This window comes from Photinus pyralis, unplaced genomic scaffold (assembly GCF_008802855.1).
Source record: "Photinus pyralis isolate 1611_PpyrPB1 unplaced genomic scaffold, Ppyr1.3 Ppyr1.4_LG3a, whole genome shotgun sequence".
NCBI lineage: Eukaryota > Metazoa > Arthropoda > Insecta > Coleoptera > Lampyridae > Photinus > Photinus pyralis.
In genome coordinates, this window is record NW_022170509.1 from 5,729,656 (window position 1) to 5,749,937 (window position 20,282).

Here is a 20,282-nt window from a genome sequence, read left to right on the forward strand (position 1 = left end):
CATATGGTTGGTAAGCAGCATTCAGATTATGTCAATCAAAACTGCCCAAAGACCAGATCACATCTACAACGTTCCACGAAACGTACCGTAACAAAGAGCAGCATCTGAGATATAAGTAGCATACCCAGTGTTCCCAAATTGTACATCTGGGAATGATTCCTGTTTGTATAATAGTTTAGAGTATAATTTAATTAGTGACTACTGCTTAGTAAATTGTAGCTCATGTCGATAAAACGGTTTTGTTGGTCTCGATTATTATCAGTGAATTTTACAAATTAAGTGTATTTGCCAGTGGACTACTTATAAATTGAAGAAAAGAAAGACACGTGTTATAATGGTGGATTAAAAAATAAAAGTTTAGCTGAAGAGCGTGTTAAGGAATTTGATTGGTTAAATTGCAAAAATGCACCAATCACATATTAATTAGCAATTTTAGCCCAGTTTTACTTAAACCAGAATTCAAGCCGCGGTATTCAATCTCCAATAGATATCCAATTTGGGCACTTTTGCGGGGTAGGTATACCTTACATACTTTTTACCCGCACACTATATAGGTATATGATGTTTTGTATTTATTAGACACAAACATAATATAAGCTTTTCAACAACAATCTCAGAATTTAAAATTTTTATGTTTATATGGTGGATTTCGTTTATAATAAAAAAATTAAAACTGTATATCGCCAAAGCACCCATATGGAGACACCTTATTTAACTGCTGGGCCTTATACCTTACTTGCGGTTTAAAAATTACTGTAAGACTAACATTTTTATGCCACTCAGGATTGATCTAAGGTGTCATCATACAAAAGAAAACGAATTAAATTGAAATGCTTGGAGTGTGGCGGACAATTCCACAGCGATTACAGAGCACGTCATGAAATACGAAGGAAAACGTGTAAAGGTGCAGCACGTTGGAGCGCCGTTGAACCCATTTCAAGCGGCAAAACGGAATTGCAACGCTCTTGCAGATTCGGCTACACCTCCATCACCTTCATGCATATCGATTGAATTTAAGACGAGGTAAACATATGAAGTAAACTCATGTTTATTATATTGAAACAATTCACCGGAATTAAGTTTTATTATTTGTTATTGTATAGAGTGTGATTTTTCCTTTCTACATATAATACAATTCGAATAGGGACTATAGTATTAATTTGAAATTATGCCCTTTATAGTAGGGTAAAGTTTTCTGGTATCTACCTGCGTAGGTAAACGGTAAAACGCAATTAAAAAAAATGCATCATTTGCACCGTTGGAAATTATGTAAAAAAGACAGCTTATTTGAACTTCCTTGCATATTTCAACCATATAACAACCACTTTCGGTACCTAATTTGACAACCGCTCTACAGTATATCATTGTTCATGTCCAAAAAAAAAACAAAAACGATAGGTCGTCGCCGGGATGGGATGCACTGTATCGATTGATGCTGTGGTCTTACTTTCATCGACCTTCACACATGAAAAAGAAAACGTTCCCATTACAGAACCGTCTCCGGTCGCGGTTGCGGTTCCGAAGAAGAAGAAACTACACTACCCGAGAGTCTCACGGACAAAGAGAACACCACACCAGAAGAGGCCACATCTATCAAATTTTCTTGGACAGACTACGTTGGGCAAGTAAATGAATTTTGAAACGATAGGCGAACTAATAATTTTCGAAAAAGTGCAGCCCCAAACACAAAATTATTCATTATAGAAGCAATAGACGTTTTAACAATTACCGTGGAAACAGGCACCATGATAGAGCATGACGCCGGCAAACGACGAAAAGTATCTACCGAAAATGAACGACAATATTTAAACTCTCTTGGACCATTCCAGCCAAAACTATGCAGACAGCAGTTCCAATGGACAAACGATGCCGTGGTACAAAGAGTATCCATCATTGGAGTACAGCATTCACAACGACGACGCCTTTTGTCTGTACTTTGGTTCCAGAAGGAATGAGCCGGCATAAATCTAATTCCGAATGGATATCTGTTGGCGTAACAATTCAAGACTGTCCGATGTTTGTGGCAACGGATTGCATTGTAGGCACAATAATGTTCATAGCAGTTGCTAGAATGATTCGTTACTCGTTGCATATTCTGATGGAACTGCATCAAGATTAATTTTTCAAGAATTCAAGGGGTAATAGAGACTAAGACGGCTTGATCACCTGTCGGCTTTAGAAATGTGTCCCATTGGTTTCAACGTTCTTACAGAACTACAGTTAATTTTATATTTAAAATTATTATTGGGCGCGCTATGACACCTCGGCTTGCTAAAGACGTGTGCCTTAAAACCAATCTATTTTAGAGTGTTGTTGTTTGACCAAGATTGGGTGCTACTATCATCGCCGATATTACCACCGCCTCTATTGCCTACATCCCACTTGCCTCTATCACCACCAGCTAAATTAAGGCTTTAATTTGGGCTTGATTCTTTAACAGTTCACATATACAACGTTTCACAATGCAACCATGGAAGAGTAACCGGTGTTGGTGGCAACGAGTACATTAGTTACTCGTTGCATATTCAGCAGGTGCTGAAGCGACTCACAGCCTATCAGTCACGATGACAGTTCAGCAATGCATTTAAGAAAACAATGGTACTGTGGTACCTACACAAGTGATCATAGTGTTAGTCTTAGTTGCACAAGAGCGTACCCCTTCGAAATGGTCCCAACCAAATTTTAAAGCGTGTTCCGCAAGGGAAACAAAAGTATTTACATTGGAAAAAGAAAGACATACGATAGAAAAGTTCAAGAAATGGAATATGATATGTAAATGTTATATAACCACCATCAAAAACCAATTATTAAAAGAATTCACCACTAAAATACAATATTAATGAACAGTACAAATAGGATTTCGAGATCAATACGATTGCCAAATACATATATACCAGAGGAGCGGGTAACAGGAGAACGCCACCAACCTAGACAGAGGCAAAATCCAACAAACGATCTTCCCAACATTCTAAGGTCAGAACTGGAGACTCATCAGTCACCAATCAATGTAGAATTAATTGCATCCCCATCGCCTGAATCAAGAACATGTTAAGTATTCATAGGAATTTGCATCAGGTATTTAGTTTCAAGAATTTAAGAAACTTCGACGGCTTGTTCACTTGGTCTAATTTTCTCCAAGATAAAACATTTCAAGAAACATGCCATACCAATGGAAGATGATTCGCTGATTCGCTGTTATTGGCAACATCTAAAAGATGCGTTTCCTATGTCCATTAAAAAAACAGGTAAATTGTAATTTTATGGATGTGCGCCTATGGCGGAATCGTGCAACAACGATGTGTCATGACTGAATGTGAGATCCGAGCTCGAGCTTTTTAAGGTTGGATCTACACTGTCGACTATACAAAGGTAAAATTCCCGTATATGCTTTTTACTTAAATGGAGTTTGGAGATTAATAAAATATCGGTTTTCATACATAAGAACTTAACACATGCAATCTCTCTAGAAAATGATGGGAGTAAACGAAACATATTTTGAAATGATTCATTTCAAATGTGAGCACTTTACATTCATTTTAAGAATTTCGCTGGCAACTTCATCCCAGCTGATATGTACGTATTGTGCAAAATAGCTTTCTTCATCACATTCCTTAAAGTGTACCTAGGTACCAGCTCAGTCGCATGCTCAAAGTGTAAAAAGCGCTAATGTAATATTTATGTAAGACAGCGTCATCTATGTATCTTATATCAAAAACTGAAAGAATGTGTAAGGAACACTGATATCATTTTTCTCGTGAATTACCGGAAAGAAATTGTGGATTATCGTCAGGGCTGCAGTCCCAAAAATTAGCAGAGTACACGCATCCAAAGGTTTAGGACTGTATAATTTAGCGTGTTTGCTACAATTGTGTTTTGGGGTGCGTTATAGTATGAATTTTATTTTTATTACAATCCTCGGCGAATCGATACTATGTGTGCAGTGTACTCCAATTTAAAAGGATGCAACTGAGTATTAGAAGGTATACGCTAATCAGTCGACTGCAGCGCGGATTATTGTACTGATTTATAGGAAATAATTTAAATTTTAAAAATCTAACGGTCAAATTATACCATCACTGTTGAAAATGTGGAAAATATGTGCCATCCCAGTCGAAATGTTGTAGAATCTCATGAATTCGTTTTATGATTCGATTCAATACCGCTGAATTGTAGAATTTCTTTCTCATTAAATGCATCCATAAATTACAATAAAGAAAAAGAGGAGTTTAACTTTTCGTTAAATTGTGCGCTTTTTCCTTCTATCCTTAATAACTCAAATTAAATTGGTATTCTTTTAAGAATCGCTTTGAATAGTATTTTTGTACACTATCCCTGTATCTTTTCTTTGGCCACCACACCAAAGCAAAACGGTGGTGGTTACCGGGGAGCGATTCCCTTTAATTCTGCCCAGTTGGTTGCATCATTGAAATTCCGTCTTAAACAAATTGATTGCAGATATCGATATATATATATATATATATATATATAGTCGAAATTTTTATTTAGTCCATAACTTTTGATTGAGAGGTCTGATCGAAAAAGTACGAATCGATTTGTAAGGTAAATAACTGCCTTTTTTTGAGGCCGGAAAAAAAATTGGCCGAGATCGACCGGGAAAAAACATTTTCTTATAGAGTTTGGCCCGTAAAATTCATAATTTCAAACAGTTCCAAGATTGGACTACTAGATCAAAAGTTACAGCCCTTTGAACTTTATATATATAATATAGGCTTTGCCCCTTTGCTCATATACAATCTTCTTAGAGATTGTCGGGGTGCAAAACGATCCCATACTGTTTTAGACCTAGGAATAGTATTTCTCTATTTCTGACAGGTTCTAGACAAAATCATTGCAATAGTTTGCAACCTGTCAATTTCAAGTCGGCAACTGACCAACTTAACATTGTGCGTAATGCTAAATTGTTGTTGGGTTTTCTGCTTATTGGCACTGATAGTTAGAACCTTCCTTTAACGTCCTACTTCAATATACTAACTTGTTTTATTTTGTTACAGGTAAACGATCGAAAGCACAATTTAAAAAGTGTGAGTAGTTAGATCTAATATGATTGGCAATTTTGAGTCTAAATTCATAGTCATACTATGAATGAATGTTGAAGAGGGAAAGCATGTTTATTAATAACACTAACAGTAACTATACAGTGATTTCGGAGTTTGTCCGTAATAATTACATAGATTATGCTTCTACTTCACAGTCACCTCACACGTATAACGATGCTTGGTACGTGAGGGAGGCAAACTCGGATGGACCCAAGGTCTTCCGAAATAATCTCGAAGCAGAATCCAATTGTTCGTGTAAATGTTGGACCAACGAGATCTCAAAAATGCATCCATCAACGATGAGGTGCAACAACTTACCGCAGTCCGCGGCCAGTATGGTGGCATCTTATGGAGTCTACCAAGATACAGAGTTACGAAAAGTAGACAAGGAGGATGGCTCATTTACGCGTAATAATGCCCACAGGGGAATTGTAGTGAATGCCACCGTAGGAAGTAGTGTGGTACGAACTAATCAATCAATTCCTCTTCGACCAAGTTCCTGCACTTGGTGCGTTCCATCACAAACTACAGCATCTAACTCAGGGACCGAGTCATCCTTTTGGACGCCATGCTGCAAACCTTCTGTCCTACTACTTGTACTTGTAGTATTAGTAGTAATATTTGTGATGGTCTCCGGAATTCTAGTCTACTTTAACTGTACGTTTATTTATAACTAACATTGCATGCTATTAGGGACTTTCTTGCTGTTGTGCATGATGCATTGCATTTTTGTCACACAAACAGTGCGACAATCGCTCACGTTGGTACATTAGTGATCAGATCACCCAGATGAGCTGTTGTTTATTAATTTTGAGGAAGTTTTTTGCATTTTTGACATTTTAATAAAGCATTTTGAATAAATGAACATTCATTTAAGTATTTTGCAGTAGCAGTAGATTTTTCCAAAACATTTGCACTTGGCTCTTCCCAAAATTACAAATCACTTTTGTGATACAGAAAGAGGAAAGTCTAGAATCAACACTTTTGGATGGTACACATTCAAAAAGAAAAATGAAAAATATTTTCAGTGTCTAGGATCTAGATCCTGTCTTCATTATTAACTTAAATGTGGTTGTCGGAAAGCACCCTTTCGCAGTGTTCTAAATCTTCCTCATGGATCATTGACACTAATCGACGGAGGGCCCCATTTAATCGCAAAGAGAGGTAAAATATCCCTATTCAGCCGACACAACAGACACACACTCCTTCATTTTCCCACCAGCTCTGCCTAATAGTTTGTGGATTACCCTGTTTTAAAACAGCGGTTACTATTGCCTTCCGAAATTCATTGGAATCTGACCGGAATTAAGAACAATGTTCAAAAAATTCTTTGCTCAATTTAATAGAATTTTAGACAGTGCTGTAGCATTTGGAACAATACAAATCTTTAATTGTTGCTGTTCCTCTGCAATTCAAAACTACTACCACGGGAATCATTTCAGTTTCAAAGAATTCCTTTAAGATATCCTTTTTGGTAATATTTTCCTTGGCAGCAGTCTTTAAAACCCTATCAGTCTTGAAAGATTGCAGATAGTTGAAATGTATTAAAGTAATCGAATTCTGGGACGCACATAATAAAAAAATAACAACAATTCGATATGATTCGATAAATAAACTATTAAAAATTCTGACGGTATCGAATATAGGTGATTTAAATGAATCAAGTGAGAGCATAAGGGATTTCTATTATTGTAGATTTTTATATATACATTTACTATTTTATTATTATTTTGTCAGTAAATATAGTTGCGCAGTATTAAAAATATAGAATTATTAGTGTGTTCGATACACTTCGTCGATATACACAGAACATTTATAAATCAGGATGTCGTTCTATTTAACCAATAAATAATAAACGCCTAACGCGGATCTAAAAAAGCAGCAGAGTATCTCGGTTTGATCCTACGGGGTTATTGGATTTGACCCATATACTTGTTACATGTGGCATGTAGGTCAACTGTGCAAAGTTTGAACCGAATCAATCCAAGCGTTTGGCAGTTATCGTGTTCAGAATGAAACAATTCTTCTCTTTTAAAGAAACACCAACGGATTCAGGCATTTCGCATATCACGTGATCAACATTATCGATTTTATTTTGACCTTCCATCATAAAAGTTGGCTTTACTCTTTTGAGTGATTTTGCAAGTTGGCTACCGTTTTTCTAAGCTGGTAGCTAATTGCACCTTGATCTCAGTGTCAATGTAATTTACGGACTTTAGTTGGCGTGTGGAGACCTAGTTTTCAAAGGTTACAAATGAGCTCTCCATCGATACATCAAAATCATTACAACTAACACACTGCATGATACAATGGATAAACTGCAATGAAACACGGTGTTCCAGTTACAAGGTCCCCATCTAATGCGACCGCAGATGCGGCTAACAGAGGGCGCTCGAGAATCGCCCTGTAGACACAGTAGCTTTTATGCACGTTCTAGTTTAAGTGACATAATAATTGTTATTGTACACCGTTTGCATGTTTTCACATTATCGTTTTTCCTCGTTTGAATGTAACCCTTTTTCGTCTTTCAGATATGACCTACAAACCTGGCCAAGCACCATCAGAAGGTAAGAGAGTTGTAGTAGGTGTTGTATTTAGAAATTTCCTTTGAAAATTATTGACTAATAAAGTCTATCAATCGTTCGTTAAGTCTCCTGTTTTGAAATAAATAACAATGATACAGAATTTTTCGACGTAGTGATCCGAAGCTCGACGAGTTTCTCCAACACCAAACCCTCGAGCTCCTCAAAATAGGCATTGGCGCTTTCTGTCACCTTGTCATTCGTGGAAAATTTTTCTCTAGCCAGATAAAACTTCTACTTTTGGGGAAATCTGGCGAAGCCAAATCAGGTGAATCAATTGGAGCCGCAAATAGTCCAACTTCTAAAACACAAGAGGGCAAAGTGTTAATAATCCAAAATCTCATGTTGTGCCGCGATTTCCAACAGATGCACTAACACAAAACACCAGGTGAAAATACTTCGACTTTAATTATAATAGTACTTGAATTTCGATTTAGACGACACTGGGTTCGTTGCAATTACTGACGTAAAATTTGGCTCTAGAACAACACAACTTAAATATCTTAATACTCGTAGCACTTAACTAGCTTTCTTCTACAACAAAAACTTTACGAATACAAAGGACAGACTGTCTTTCCAATAATACGCTCAATTAACGGCAAATCTGCCAATCATTAAACAATAAGCGGCTACGTTTCAACATCCACAAAAAACAAAACCGACCACTGTGAACGTCCGCCACCAGACAACCCTCCGCTTAACTCTTAACGTTTACTTTTATCACACGACGTATTGTATTGTATCTAGCTTCTACCCAGGCTTCTACACAACTTTACAATTAAAAAAGACAGACGGTCTTTTCAAATACGCCCAACTACGACACGATTCACGTCCAGGTAGCTTACTTAAAACATTCTTCTCTTTCGCTGTTCCAGCTTGGACCTCTCTACTTCTTTATAAAAATACTGCGTCTTGTTTCAATAATCTGCATCTGCTTAACTCGGCGATAACACGTGCTTATCTTGAAACGAATTAGCTTTCGCAGCGATAAGGAAACGACCAGAGATAAACTTCTACAAAAGAATGAACAATGGACGAATTTCAGCACCAGGCGTAGTTAAGTTAGGAGTAACACAGGATCCATTTGCTATTTTTGATGTATATTTTGTCTTCCGGACTGTAGATTCATATGTAGTCTGTCGACTCCCAAATTTACTGTAGTTTTTCACACCACGACTTAAATAAAATTTGTTGATTAATTGTAAATTTTTGTTAATTGCGCAAGATATTAACTTACTCTCCAGAGAATGACAAATATATTTGTGTATCCTCGGCATAGAAATGAGATTCAAATAAGTAGGACCAACATCCTTGCGGAAAACCCCAAAAAAACTTCCTGGTACCTGTCACTTCTGATTAACACCATCGACCCTTGATTAAACCAAACATCATTCAATAAAGCGAGCAACAGTTGATGATCGACCAAGTCGAATGTTTAGCTCTAATCAAGCAGTACCTAATTGTGAATCTAATAAAATTGTATGTGCCTTGTGATGCAAAAAACACTGAACATTAACAAACTTAAGGCATGGGTAGATCATGTTTGTTAACTCTTTTAATTAAAAAATGAAAATTTGTACGAAAGAGAATGCAGGCAAATCCGAAAGAAATGCGAAATTAACAGGAGTAGTAAGAAAGTATTTAATAAAGTTAAGTAGGAACATAAACTCGCGGAAAAGTAATTATAAAGACATTAGTACGTTCGATACAATTAAGGGTTAAGAGACCTACCAATAAGGAAACACCTTAGGAACTGGTTATTTGATAGTAACATAATTCCGTTTGCAAAAAGCCATTGACATTTTAGTTAATTTAACAACATCCGAAAGGACGTACCGGAATCGACGTCGTTTCCTGCAACATTAACGGAATTGAACAGTTTTACTTATCCGTGGTGGAAGTCTAGAAACGGAAATCGGAAGTAAAGTTGCAGATGACAGTTCCTTACCAATCAGTATTTGCCAAGAGTAAGTCACGGTTCGCCGCCTAGGCCGACCTCATTCCCGTGATGTATTTCCTATAACGCCCGCGGAAGGGGAGAATATCGATAAATTTTTAAACCTTAGACTTGTAGCAGTCTGATGTGATGGGAGCCGTTCAATCTATAAAAAAGTTTCACTGTGCTTTCCTGAGTTATTGGCTTATTCAAATCGAGTTATGAATATCTACAAGGAAAAATCGAGTGCCTTTTAGAAAAATTACTCGACAGAGTGGATTGTGAGTTGAGTACTTTCCAATTGTCATTCAAGACAAATCCGAACTGAATTATTCGTAATTCTGAATGTTTTCTCTTGATATTTGGAACGCAAAGCTCTAGCTGTACATAGCTAGCTGTGCCTAACCGCCTATTTGTGATTCCTATTTCCTCAGAAGGTATGAAGTTTACGTACGTGAACCAATCCGACTGATCCATGTCGAATACATTAAAGAAAGTGTAACTTATCCCACTAATTTTACGTTAAACGTGAGAGACAGGCGGTGTTTGTGTATGCGGCTCAGCTTTTTAATGCTTTCTTTCAACGAGCTTTAGCTCGCAGATCTAATTCAACGTCTTACATTTATTAAAATTATATTTTATGGGTGATTAATCCAATATTTTCGCTCCCTACATTGCAGTTCTTAACATTTACGAGTATTGATACATCATCTTTCAGTACCAGTTTGAGCATTATGCGAGTATTTATTATTTTAATTAAGTAATAGTTCATTTTCTAGTTAAAGCTATTTACGTATTAAGATTTCATCGATTCTGTTCCATGACAGGACGTCGGAAAAACTAGAACCATTCAAAATTCTCCGCCCTTTATTACACGAAATTCATCGTCCAGAAATTCCATTTATGATATGAGAGCTTTTAATAAAATATTCGTTTTCGAAGTCGGGTTTTCAAAAATAACTGGGTAGGTTCGGCAAATAAAAGTTTAGCAAAGGACAGTCTACTCGATTATGAATGAAGTACAAGCGTAATGATATCTTCGATTCTTCCATGGTATGTTGTATTAAGCACTGCTTCTTGTGGATATGCTCTTGGGGAGTATACTCTGTCTATTTTAAAAACTAAATATTTTAGAAATTTCGTCGTATTCATTCGATGGTACTTGCACTTGGTTTTTATTGATGGGATACCATACAAGATTACAGTACTCCAGCTTAGGTCGGAGTAACCCCATGTGTAAGGAAAACGTACGTGGTGGTAGTATTGGAAAAAAACTTACACTTTAGGAAGCCTAGAGTTTTATGCACAGAGGCATATGGACCTAATATGTTTAGAAAGTATCTAGGTATGTACATAACACGCCTCAGTGGTACTGAGCTACTTCTGGAATTTACTACCATCTTTCGAGGAAGATATTTGACAATAAGTTATCTGCAAACAAGTAGTGATGACGTGATATTACATTCGTGATGTCGTTAACAAATATTAGAAATAGAATACGTCCCAGGTTATGCCCCCGAAGCAAAGTGTGCGTTCCCAGAGCGTCTCCATCAAGCAAAGTTCGGTGCCGGAGGTGCTGGAACCCGCAAGACGATGAACTATGCCTGATGAGTACCAAATCAGGCGAAACCCCGATAGGGGACCGCAACGCTACTAGCGTGCAAATAGATAGAACTAGTTATAGAGGCGAAAGAATAACCAAACCCTCTAGCGGCTGCCGCGAGATCGGATGCAAAGTGCCGAGCAAGCCATTTTTGTTAATCAAAACCGGCGCTCTGTGAAAACCATGCGTTTGTAAGGACAACACATTCTAATTTGGCAACATAACCGACATTACAATACTTTGCTTCTTAGACTATGAAACAAAGCGGACTGATAATATCCTATCAAGGGAAATAACCAACTAAATATTTTAAATAATAAATACATTTTGAACACAAGAATAGACAGAGAAAGATTAACGATTCTGTAAATATTTAACAACCAAACTTATTGAAATTCCCAAAAATAATTCAACTGCGTCACAAAAAAGTTTACCTGGGTAAGGTTCTCGATCGATTTTTTCAAACAGTAGATATGTATGGTATTCAGCTACTTCTGAATCTAATACAATCGTTCCAGGTAGATATTTGACAATATACGTTTGTCATGTGCAAAACAGGAGTGATGACCGTTGGGTATAGGGTCGCATCTATCCCTATAGACTCGGGTTGCTCTGAATTGCAGCCCCAAGTAGGCGGTCGATTCCATCTAAGGCTAAATACGATCGAACGACCGATAGCGAACAAGTAACGCGAAGGAAATTTGAGAAGAGCTTTCAAAAGACGCTAAACAGTACGAGAACCGTTGGGGGGTAAACTTGAGAAACCCGAGGGATCGAAATTGGAAATACAGACACCGGCGATGTACACTTCTCGGCCGATAGGACGTCGCGATCCCCCGAGATCGGAGGACTCGCTGGAAAAACTCGGCGGGACTTTGCGACCATCCGATCGTCAGCTTTTGCTTTGAGCGTTTTCATGGCCTCTCTTGAAACAGGTAACAAAGAGTCCAAAATGCTTGCGAGTCAATGAGAGCACACAACGGCCGTTGAGAGGATGGGCCATTGTCGGCACCATAACCAGAACGTCCCAGTCAGACATCGTCATCAAAATTAGCTACCGGAGGCGCAACCCCAAGAACACCGACGTTGAAAATCGATAGAACTGGGTATAGGGGAGAAAGAACAATCGAATCCTCTAGTAGCTGCCGCAAGATCGAATCAAGCTAACCCAATATTTGAAATTTATTTATTTATTTTATTTATTTATTCATTTATTTATTTTTATATTTACTTATTTCTTTATTTATAGTTAACTAAATGTTTGAAACAGCAGATAGATTTGAAGAATTAATTAACACGAATAGAAAGTCAAAGGTTAATATATTAATATATTATATTTGGTGTGCACTTCTCGGTCGGTAGGACGTCGCGATGCCTTCGGACCCGTGGATAAGTTCGGGCATAACCCAGACGAAGAATCTCTGCAACCATCCAATCGTCAGCTTTTGCTTTAGGCGTTTTCATGGCCCCTCTTGAAACACGTAACAAAGAGTGCAATGTTAAAAATAGATTGCACTGGGTATAGGGGAGAAAGAACAATCGAATCCTCTAGTAGCTGTCCCAAGATAGGATCAAGCTAACTCAATATTTGAAATTTATTTATTTATTCATATATTTATTTTATATTTATTTATTTTTTAATTTATTTATAGCTAACTAAATATTTGAAATAGCAGATACATTTGAAGAATTAATTAACACGAAAAGAAAGTCGAAAGTGTACGATGCCGTTGGGACCCAAAAGATGATGAGCTATGCCTGGTGAATACAAAATCAGGTGAAACCCCAAGAATACTGACGTTAAAAATAGATGGTTAGAACTGGGTATAGGGGAGAAAGAACAATCCAATCCTCTAGTAGCTGCCGCAAGATCGGATCAGCTAACTCAATATTTGAAATTTATTTATTTATAGCTAACTAAATATTTGAAATAGCAGATACATTTGAAGAATTAATTGACCCGAATAGATAGTTAAAGGTTAACGATGCTGTACATATTTACCAATCAAACTTATTGAAATTCTTAAAAACAATTCAACCGCATCACAAAAATATTAAGATCCTGGAGAAAGATACTGGATCGACTTTATTAAACACCAAATATGATGGTATTCCAGGTACTTCTGGAATATAATACAATATATATTTAGTGTGCACTTCTCGGTCGGTGACGTCGCGATGCCGTCAGACCCGTGGATACGTTTGAGCCAAACGAATACGACGAAAGTTTGCGACCATCCAATCGTCGGCTTTTGCTTTGAGCGTTTTCATGGCCCGTCTTGCAACAAGTAACAAAGAGTTCAATATGCTTGCGAGTCGATGAGAGGACACAACGGCCGTTGAGAGGATGGGTCATTGTCGTCACCATAACCAGAGCGTCCCAGTCAGACATCGTCGTCAAAATTCGCTACCGGAGGCGCAACCCCAGGAACACTGACGTTGAAAATCGATAGAACTGGGTATAGGGAAGAAAGAACAATCGAATCCTCTAGTAGCTGCCGCAAGATCGGATCAAGCTAACCCAATATTTGAAATTTATTTATTTATTTTATTTATTTATTCATTTATTTATTTTTATATTTACTTATTTCTTTATTTATAGTTAACTAAATATTTGAAACAGCAGATAGATTTGAAGAATTAATTAACACGAATAGAAAGTCAAAGGTTAATATATTAATATATTATATTTGGTGTGCACTTCTCGGTCGGTAGGACGTCGCGATGCCTTCGGACCCGTGGATAAGTTCGGGCATAACCCAGACGAAGAATCTCTGCAACCATCCAATCGTCAGCTTTTGCTTTAGGCGTTTTCATGGCCCCTCTTGAAACACGTAACAAAGAGTGCAATGTGGTTGCGAGTCAATGAGAGCACACAACGGCCGTTGGGAGGATTGGCCCTTGTCGACACCATAACCAGAGCGTCCCAGTCAGCCATCGCCGCCAAAGCTCGGTGGCGGAGGCGCACCTCAAGCGCGATCGTTGAGACCCGAAAGATGGTGAGCTATGCCTGGTGAGTACCAAATTAGGGAAACCCCTATGGGGGACCGCAACGATACTGACTTGCAAATAGATAATGCAGAACTGGGTATAGGGGAGAAAGAACAATGGAATCCTCTAGTAGCTGCCCCAAGATCGGATCACGCTAACTCAATATTTGAAATTTATTTATTTTATTTATTTTTATATTTACTTATTTATTTATTTATAGCTAACTAAATATTTGAAATAGCAGAATTAATTGACCCGAATAGATAGTTAAAGGTTAACGATACTGTAGATATTTACCAATCAAACTTATTGCAATTCTCAAAAATAATTCAACTGCCTCACAAATATATTAAGATCCTGGAGAAAGATTCTGGATCGACTTTATTAAACACCAAATATGATGGTATTCCAGATACTTCTGGAATATAATACAATATATATTTAGTGTGCACTTCTCGGTCGGTAGGACGTCGCGATGCCGTCAGACCCGTGGATACGTTCGGGCCAAACGAATACGATGAAAGTTTGCGACAATCCAATCGTCGGCTTTTGCTTTGAGCGTTTTCATGGCCCGTCTTGCAACAAGTAACAAAGAGTTCAATATGCTTGCGAGTCGATGAGAGCACACAACGGCCGTTGAGAGGATGAGTCATTGTCGTCACCATAACCAGAGCGTCCCAGTCAGACATCGTCGTCAAAATTCGCTACCGGAGGCGCTACCCCAAGAACACCGACGTTGAAAATCGATAGAACTGGGTATAGGGGAGAAAGAACAATCGAATCCTCTAGTAGCTGCCGCAAGATCGGATCAAGCTAACCCAATATTTGAAATTTATTTATTTATTTATTCATTTATTTATTTTTATATTTACTTATTTCTTTATTTATAGTTAACTAAATATTTGAAACAGCAGATAGATTTGAAGAATGAATTAACACGAATAGAAAGTCAAAGGTTAATATATTAATATAATTATTATATTTGGTGTGCACTTCTCGGTCGGTAGGACGTCGCGATGCCTTCGGACCCGTGGATAAGTTCGGGCAAAACCCAGACGAAGAATCTCTGCAACCATCCAATCGTCAGCTTTTGCTTTAGGCGTTTTCATGGCCCCTCTTGAAACACGTAACAAAGAGTGCAATGCGGTTGCGAGTCAATGAGAGCACACAACGGCCGTTGAGAGGATGAGTCATTGTCGTCACCATAACCAGAGCGTCCCAGTCAGACATCGTCGTCAAAATTCGCTACCGGAAGCGCAACCCCAAGAACACCGACGTTGAAAATCGATAGAACTGGGTATAGGGGAGAAAGAACAATCGAATCCTCTAGTTGCTGCCCCGAGATCGGATCAAGCTAACTCAATATCTGAAATTTATTTATTTATTTATTCATTTATTTATTTATTTATAGCTAACGAAAAATATGAAATAGCAGATATATTTGAAGAATTAATTAACACGAATAGAAAGTCGAAGGTTAACGATGCTGTACATATTTACCAATCAAACTTATTGAAATTCTCAAAAATAATTCAACTGCATCACAAAAAAGTTAACCTGGGTAAGGTTCTCGATCGATTTTTTCAAACAGTAAATATGTATGGTATTCAGCTACTTCTGAATCTAATACAATCGTTCCAGGTAGATATTTGACAATATATGTTTGTCATGTGCAAAACAGGAGTGATGACCGTTGGGTATAGGGTCGCATCTATCCCTAGATTCGGGTTGCTCTGAATTGCAGCCCCAAGTAGGCGGTCGATTCCATCTAAGGCTAAATACGATCGAACGACCGATAGCGAACAAGTAACGCGAAGGAAATTTGAGAAGAACTTTCAAAAGACGCTAAACAGTACGAGAACCGGTGGGGGGTAAACTTGAGAAACCCGAGGGATCGAAACTGGAAATACAGACACCGGCGATGTACACTTCTCGGCCGATAGGACGTCGCGAACCCCCGAGATCGGAGGACTCGCTCGAAAAACTCGGCGGGACCTTGCGACCATCCGATCGTCAGCTTTTGCTTTGAGCGTTTTCATGGCCTCTCTTGAAACACCTAACAAAGAGTCCAACATGCTTGCGAGCCAATGACAACACACGCAACGCAGCGATACTGACGTGCAAATAGATAGAACTGGATATAGTCATTGAATAAAAAATTAAAAAGAATAACCGAATCCTCTAGTAAGCTGCCTCAAGATCGGATCAAGCTAACTAAATATTTGAAATTCATTTATTGTTTTAATTATAGACAACTAAATATTTTAAATAGTAAATAGATTTGAAGAAATAATTACAACGAATAGAAACCGATGCTGTACATATTTACCAATTAAACTTATTCAAATTTTCAAAAATAATTCAAGTGCCTCACAAAAATATTAAGATCCTGGAGAAAGATTCTGGATCGAATTTATTAAACACCAAATATGATGGTATTCCAGATACTTCTGGAATATAATACAATATATATTTAGTGTGCACTTCTCGGTCGGTAGGACGTCGCGATGCCGTCAGACCCTTGGATAGGTTCGGGCCAAACGAATACGACGAAACTTTGCGACCATACAATCGTCGGCTTTTGCTTTGAGCGTTTTCATGGCCCGTCTTGCAACAAGTAACAAAGAGTTCAATATGCTTGCGAGTCGATGAGAGCACACAACGACCGTTGAGACGATGGGCCATTGTCGGCATCATAACCAGAGCGTCCCAGTCAGACATCGTCGTCAAAGTTCGCTACCGGAGGCGCAACCTCAAGTGCGGTCGTTACTCGTTGGAACTCGAAAGATGGTGAGCAATGCCTGGTGAGTACCAAATCAGGCGAAACTCCAAGAACACTGACGTTGAAAATCGATAGAACTGGGTATAGGGGAGAAAGAACAGTCGAATCCTCTAGTAGCTGTCCCAAGATAGGATCAAGCTAACTCAATATTTGAAATTTATTTATTTATTCATATATTTATTTTATATTTATTTATTTTTTAATTTATTTATAGCTAACTAAATATTTGAAATAGCAGATACATTTGAAGAATTAATTAACACGAAAAGAAAGTCGAAAGTGTACGATGCCGTTGGGACCCAAAAGATGATGAGCTATGCCTGGTGAATACAAAATCAGGTGAAACCCCAAGAATACTGACGTTAAAAATAGATGGTTAGAACTGGGTATAGGGGAGAAAGAACAATCCAATCCTCTAGTAGCTGCCGCAAGATCGGATCAGCTAACTCAATATTTGAAATTTATTTATTTATAGCTAACTAAATATTTGAAATAGCAGATACATTTGAAGAATTAATTAACACGAAAAGAAAGTCGAAAGTGTACGATGCCGTTGGGACCCAAAAGATGATGAGCTATGCCTGGTGAATACAAAATCAGGTGAAACCCCAAGAATACTGACGTTAAAAATAGATGGTTAGAACTGGGTATAGGGGAGAAAGAACAATCCAATCCTCTAGTAGCTGCCGCAAGATCGGATCAGCTAACTCAATATTTGAAATTTATTTATTTATAGCTAACTAAATATTTGAAATAGCAGATACATTTGAAGAATTAATTGACCCGAATAGGTAGTTAAAGGTTAACGATGCTGTAGATATTTACCAATCAAACTTATTGCAATTCTCAAAAATAATTCAACTGCCTCACAAAAATATTAAGATCCTGGAGAAAGATTCTGGATCGACTTTATTAAACACCAAATATGATGGTATTCCAGATACTTCTGGAATATAATACAATATATATTTGGTGTGCACTTCTCGGTCGGTAGGACGTCGCGATGCCGTCGGACCCGTGGATAAGTTCGGGCAAAACACAGACGAAGAATCTCTGCAACCATCCAATCGTCAGCTTTTGCTTTAGGCGTTTTCATGGCCCCTCTTGAAATACGTAACAAAGAGTACAATGTGGTTGCGAGTCAATGAGAGCACACAACGGCCGTTGGGAGGATTGGCCCTTGTCGATACCATAACCAGAGCGTCCCAGTCAGCCATCGCCGCCAAAGCTCGGTGGCGGAGACGCACCTCAAACGCGATCGTTGAGACCCGAAAGATGGTGAGCTATGCCTGGTGAGTACCAAATTAGGCGAAACCCCAAGAACACCGACGTTAAAAATCGATAGAACTGGGTATAGGGGAGAAAGAACAATCGAATCCTCTAGTAGCTGCCGCAAGATCGGATCAAACTAACACAATATTGGAAATTTATTTATTTATTTATTCATTTATTTATTTTTATATTTACTTATTTCTTTATTTATAGTTAACTAAATATTTGACACAGCAGATAGATTTGAAGAATTAATAACACGAATAGAAAGTCAAAGGTTAACGATGCTGTACATATTTACCAATCAAACTTATTGAAATTCTTAAAAACAATTCAACCGCATCACAAAAATATTAAGATCCTGGAGAAAGATTCTGGATCGACTTTATTAAACACCAAATATGATGGTATTCCAGATACTTCTGGAATATAATACAATATATATTTGGTGTGCACTTCTCGGCCGGTAGGACGTCGTGATTCCGTCAGACCCGTGGATACGTTCGGGCCAAACGCATACGACGAAAGTTTGCGACCATCCAATCGTCGGCTTTTGCTTTGAGCGTTTTCATGGCCCGTCTTGCAACAAGTAACAGAGAGTCCAATGTGGTTGCGAGTCAATGAGAGCACACAACTGCCGTTGAGACGATGGGCCATTGTCGGCACCATAACCAGAGCGTCCCAGTCGGACATCGTCGTCAAAATTCGCTACCGGAGGCGCAACATCAAGTGAGGTCGTTGAAACTCGAAAGATGGTAAGCTATGCCTGGTGAGTACCAAATCAGGCGAAACCCCGATAGAGGACCTCAACGACAATGGCAACCAAAAAAATATAACCGGTTATAGGGGCGAAAGAACAATCCAGCCCTCTATAGTCTATAGCTAACTTAATATTAGAAATAATAGATACATTTTGAACAATTAATTAGCAAGAATAGAAAGTGAAAGATCGGACCAAGCTAACTAAGTATTTGAAATTCATTTATTTATTTTATTTATTTTATTTATTTATTTTTATATTTGTTTATTTATTCATTTATTAATTAACACGAATAGAAAGTCAAAGGTTTACGATGCCAAATCAGGCGATAGAGAACCGCAACGATACTGACGAGCCGTAGATAGAACTGGTTATAAGTGCGAAATAGCAATCCAACCCTCTAGTGGCTATAGCTAACTAAATATTCGAAAGAATAAATACACCTTCAGTTAATTAACAAGAATGGAAAGTGAAAGATTAACAATGCTGTAAATATTTAACAATCAAACTCATTAAAATTCCAAAAAATAATTTAACTGCCTCACAAAAATGTTAAGGTTTTGGTTAGTTTTAGTAATTCATTAATATGTTTAGTTTTATGGAAGTTTCTTAGGTGTTTATATTTTAAACAAATGCATAACATAATTTATTTGGTTCTTTGGTAACAAAGAGTCCAATATGCGCGCGAGTCAATGAGAACACACAAAGATGGGCCGTCGTCGTCACCATCCGAGGATGTCCCTATCAAGTATCGTAGTCTAACTATGCACCTTCGTTGGGTGCCGGAGGCGCACCTCAAGAACGGTCGCTGAGACCAGAAAGATGGTGGGCTATGCCTGATGGCTACGAAACCCCGATAAAAAACCGTAACGATACCGACGTGTAAATAGACAGGCTGAACTGCACGAAAGAACAATCGAATCCTCTTGTAGCTGCCGGTAAATCGCATCAAAGGTGCCAAGCATGCCATTTTTGTTAAGCAGAACCCGCTCTCTCTGAAGCCCAGGAAAGGTGTTGGTAAGGACAACAACACAATTTAATTTGACAACATTACTGACATTACAATAGTTTGCATATTGCCAGGATCTCCCAGAAAATGTATAGCTAACTAAATATTTGAAATAGCAAATACAACAGTTAAATAACAAGAATAGAAAGTGAAAGATTAACGATGCTGTTAATATTTAACAATCAAACTTATTGAAATTCCCAAAAATAATTGAACTGCATCACAAAAATGTTAAGAATCCTGAGAAAAGGTTCTGGATCGTGTTTATTCCGACGCCAACGTGATGAATT

General features: G+C 37.9%; 1 protein-coding gene across 10 annotated transcripts in view; it reads left to right on the plus strand.

The window, feature by feature from the left end:
• Positions 1-20,282, plus strand: part of LOC116165303 (agrin-like) — a 150,262-nt gene that overhangs the window by 109,886 nt on the left and 20,094 nt on the right. For 4 of the 10 annotated variants that reach the window (XM_031479606.1, XM_031479611.1, XM_031479608.1 and 1 more), the window contains exons 1-2: positions 5,111-5,714; positions 7,589-7,624. The exons of 1 other annotated variant lie outside the window; for it this stretch is intronic. In XM_031479606.1, the coding sequence (XP_031335466.1) occupies positions 5,126-5,714; positions 7,589-7,624 (625 nt within the window). In that variant the 5' untranslated portion in view covers positions 5,111-5,125. Of the gene's footprint in view, positions 1-5,012; positions 5,043-5,110; positions 5,715-7,588; positions 7,625-20,282 lie in introns of those variants that run through there. 5 more of the 10 variants (XM_031479612.1, XM_031479614.1, XM_031479607.1 and 2 more) reach the window with 3 other exon arrangements.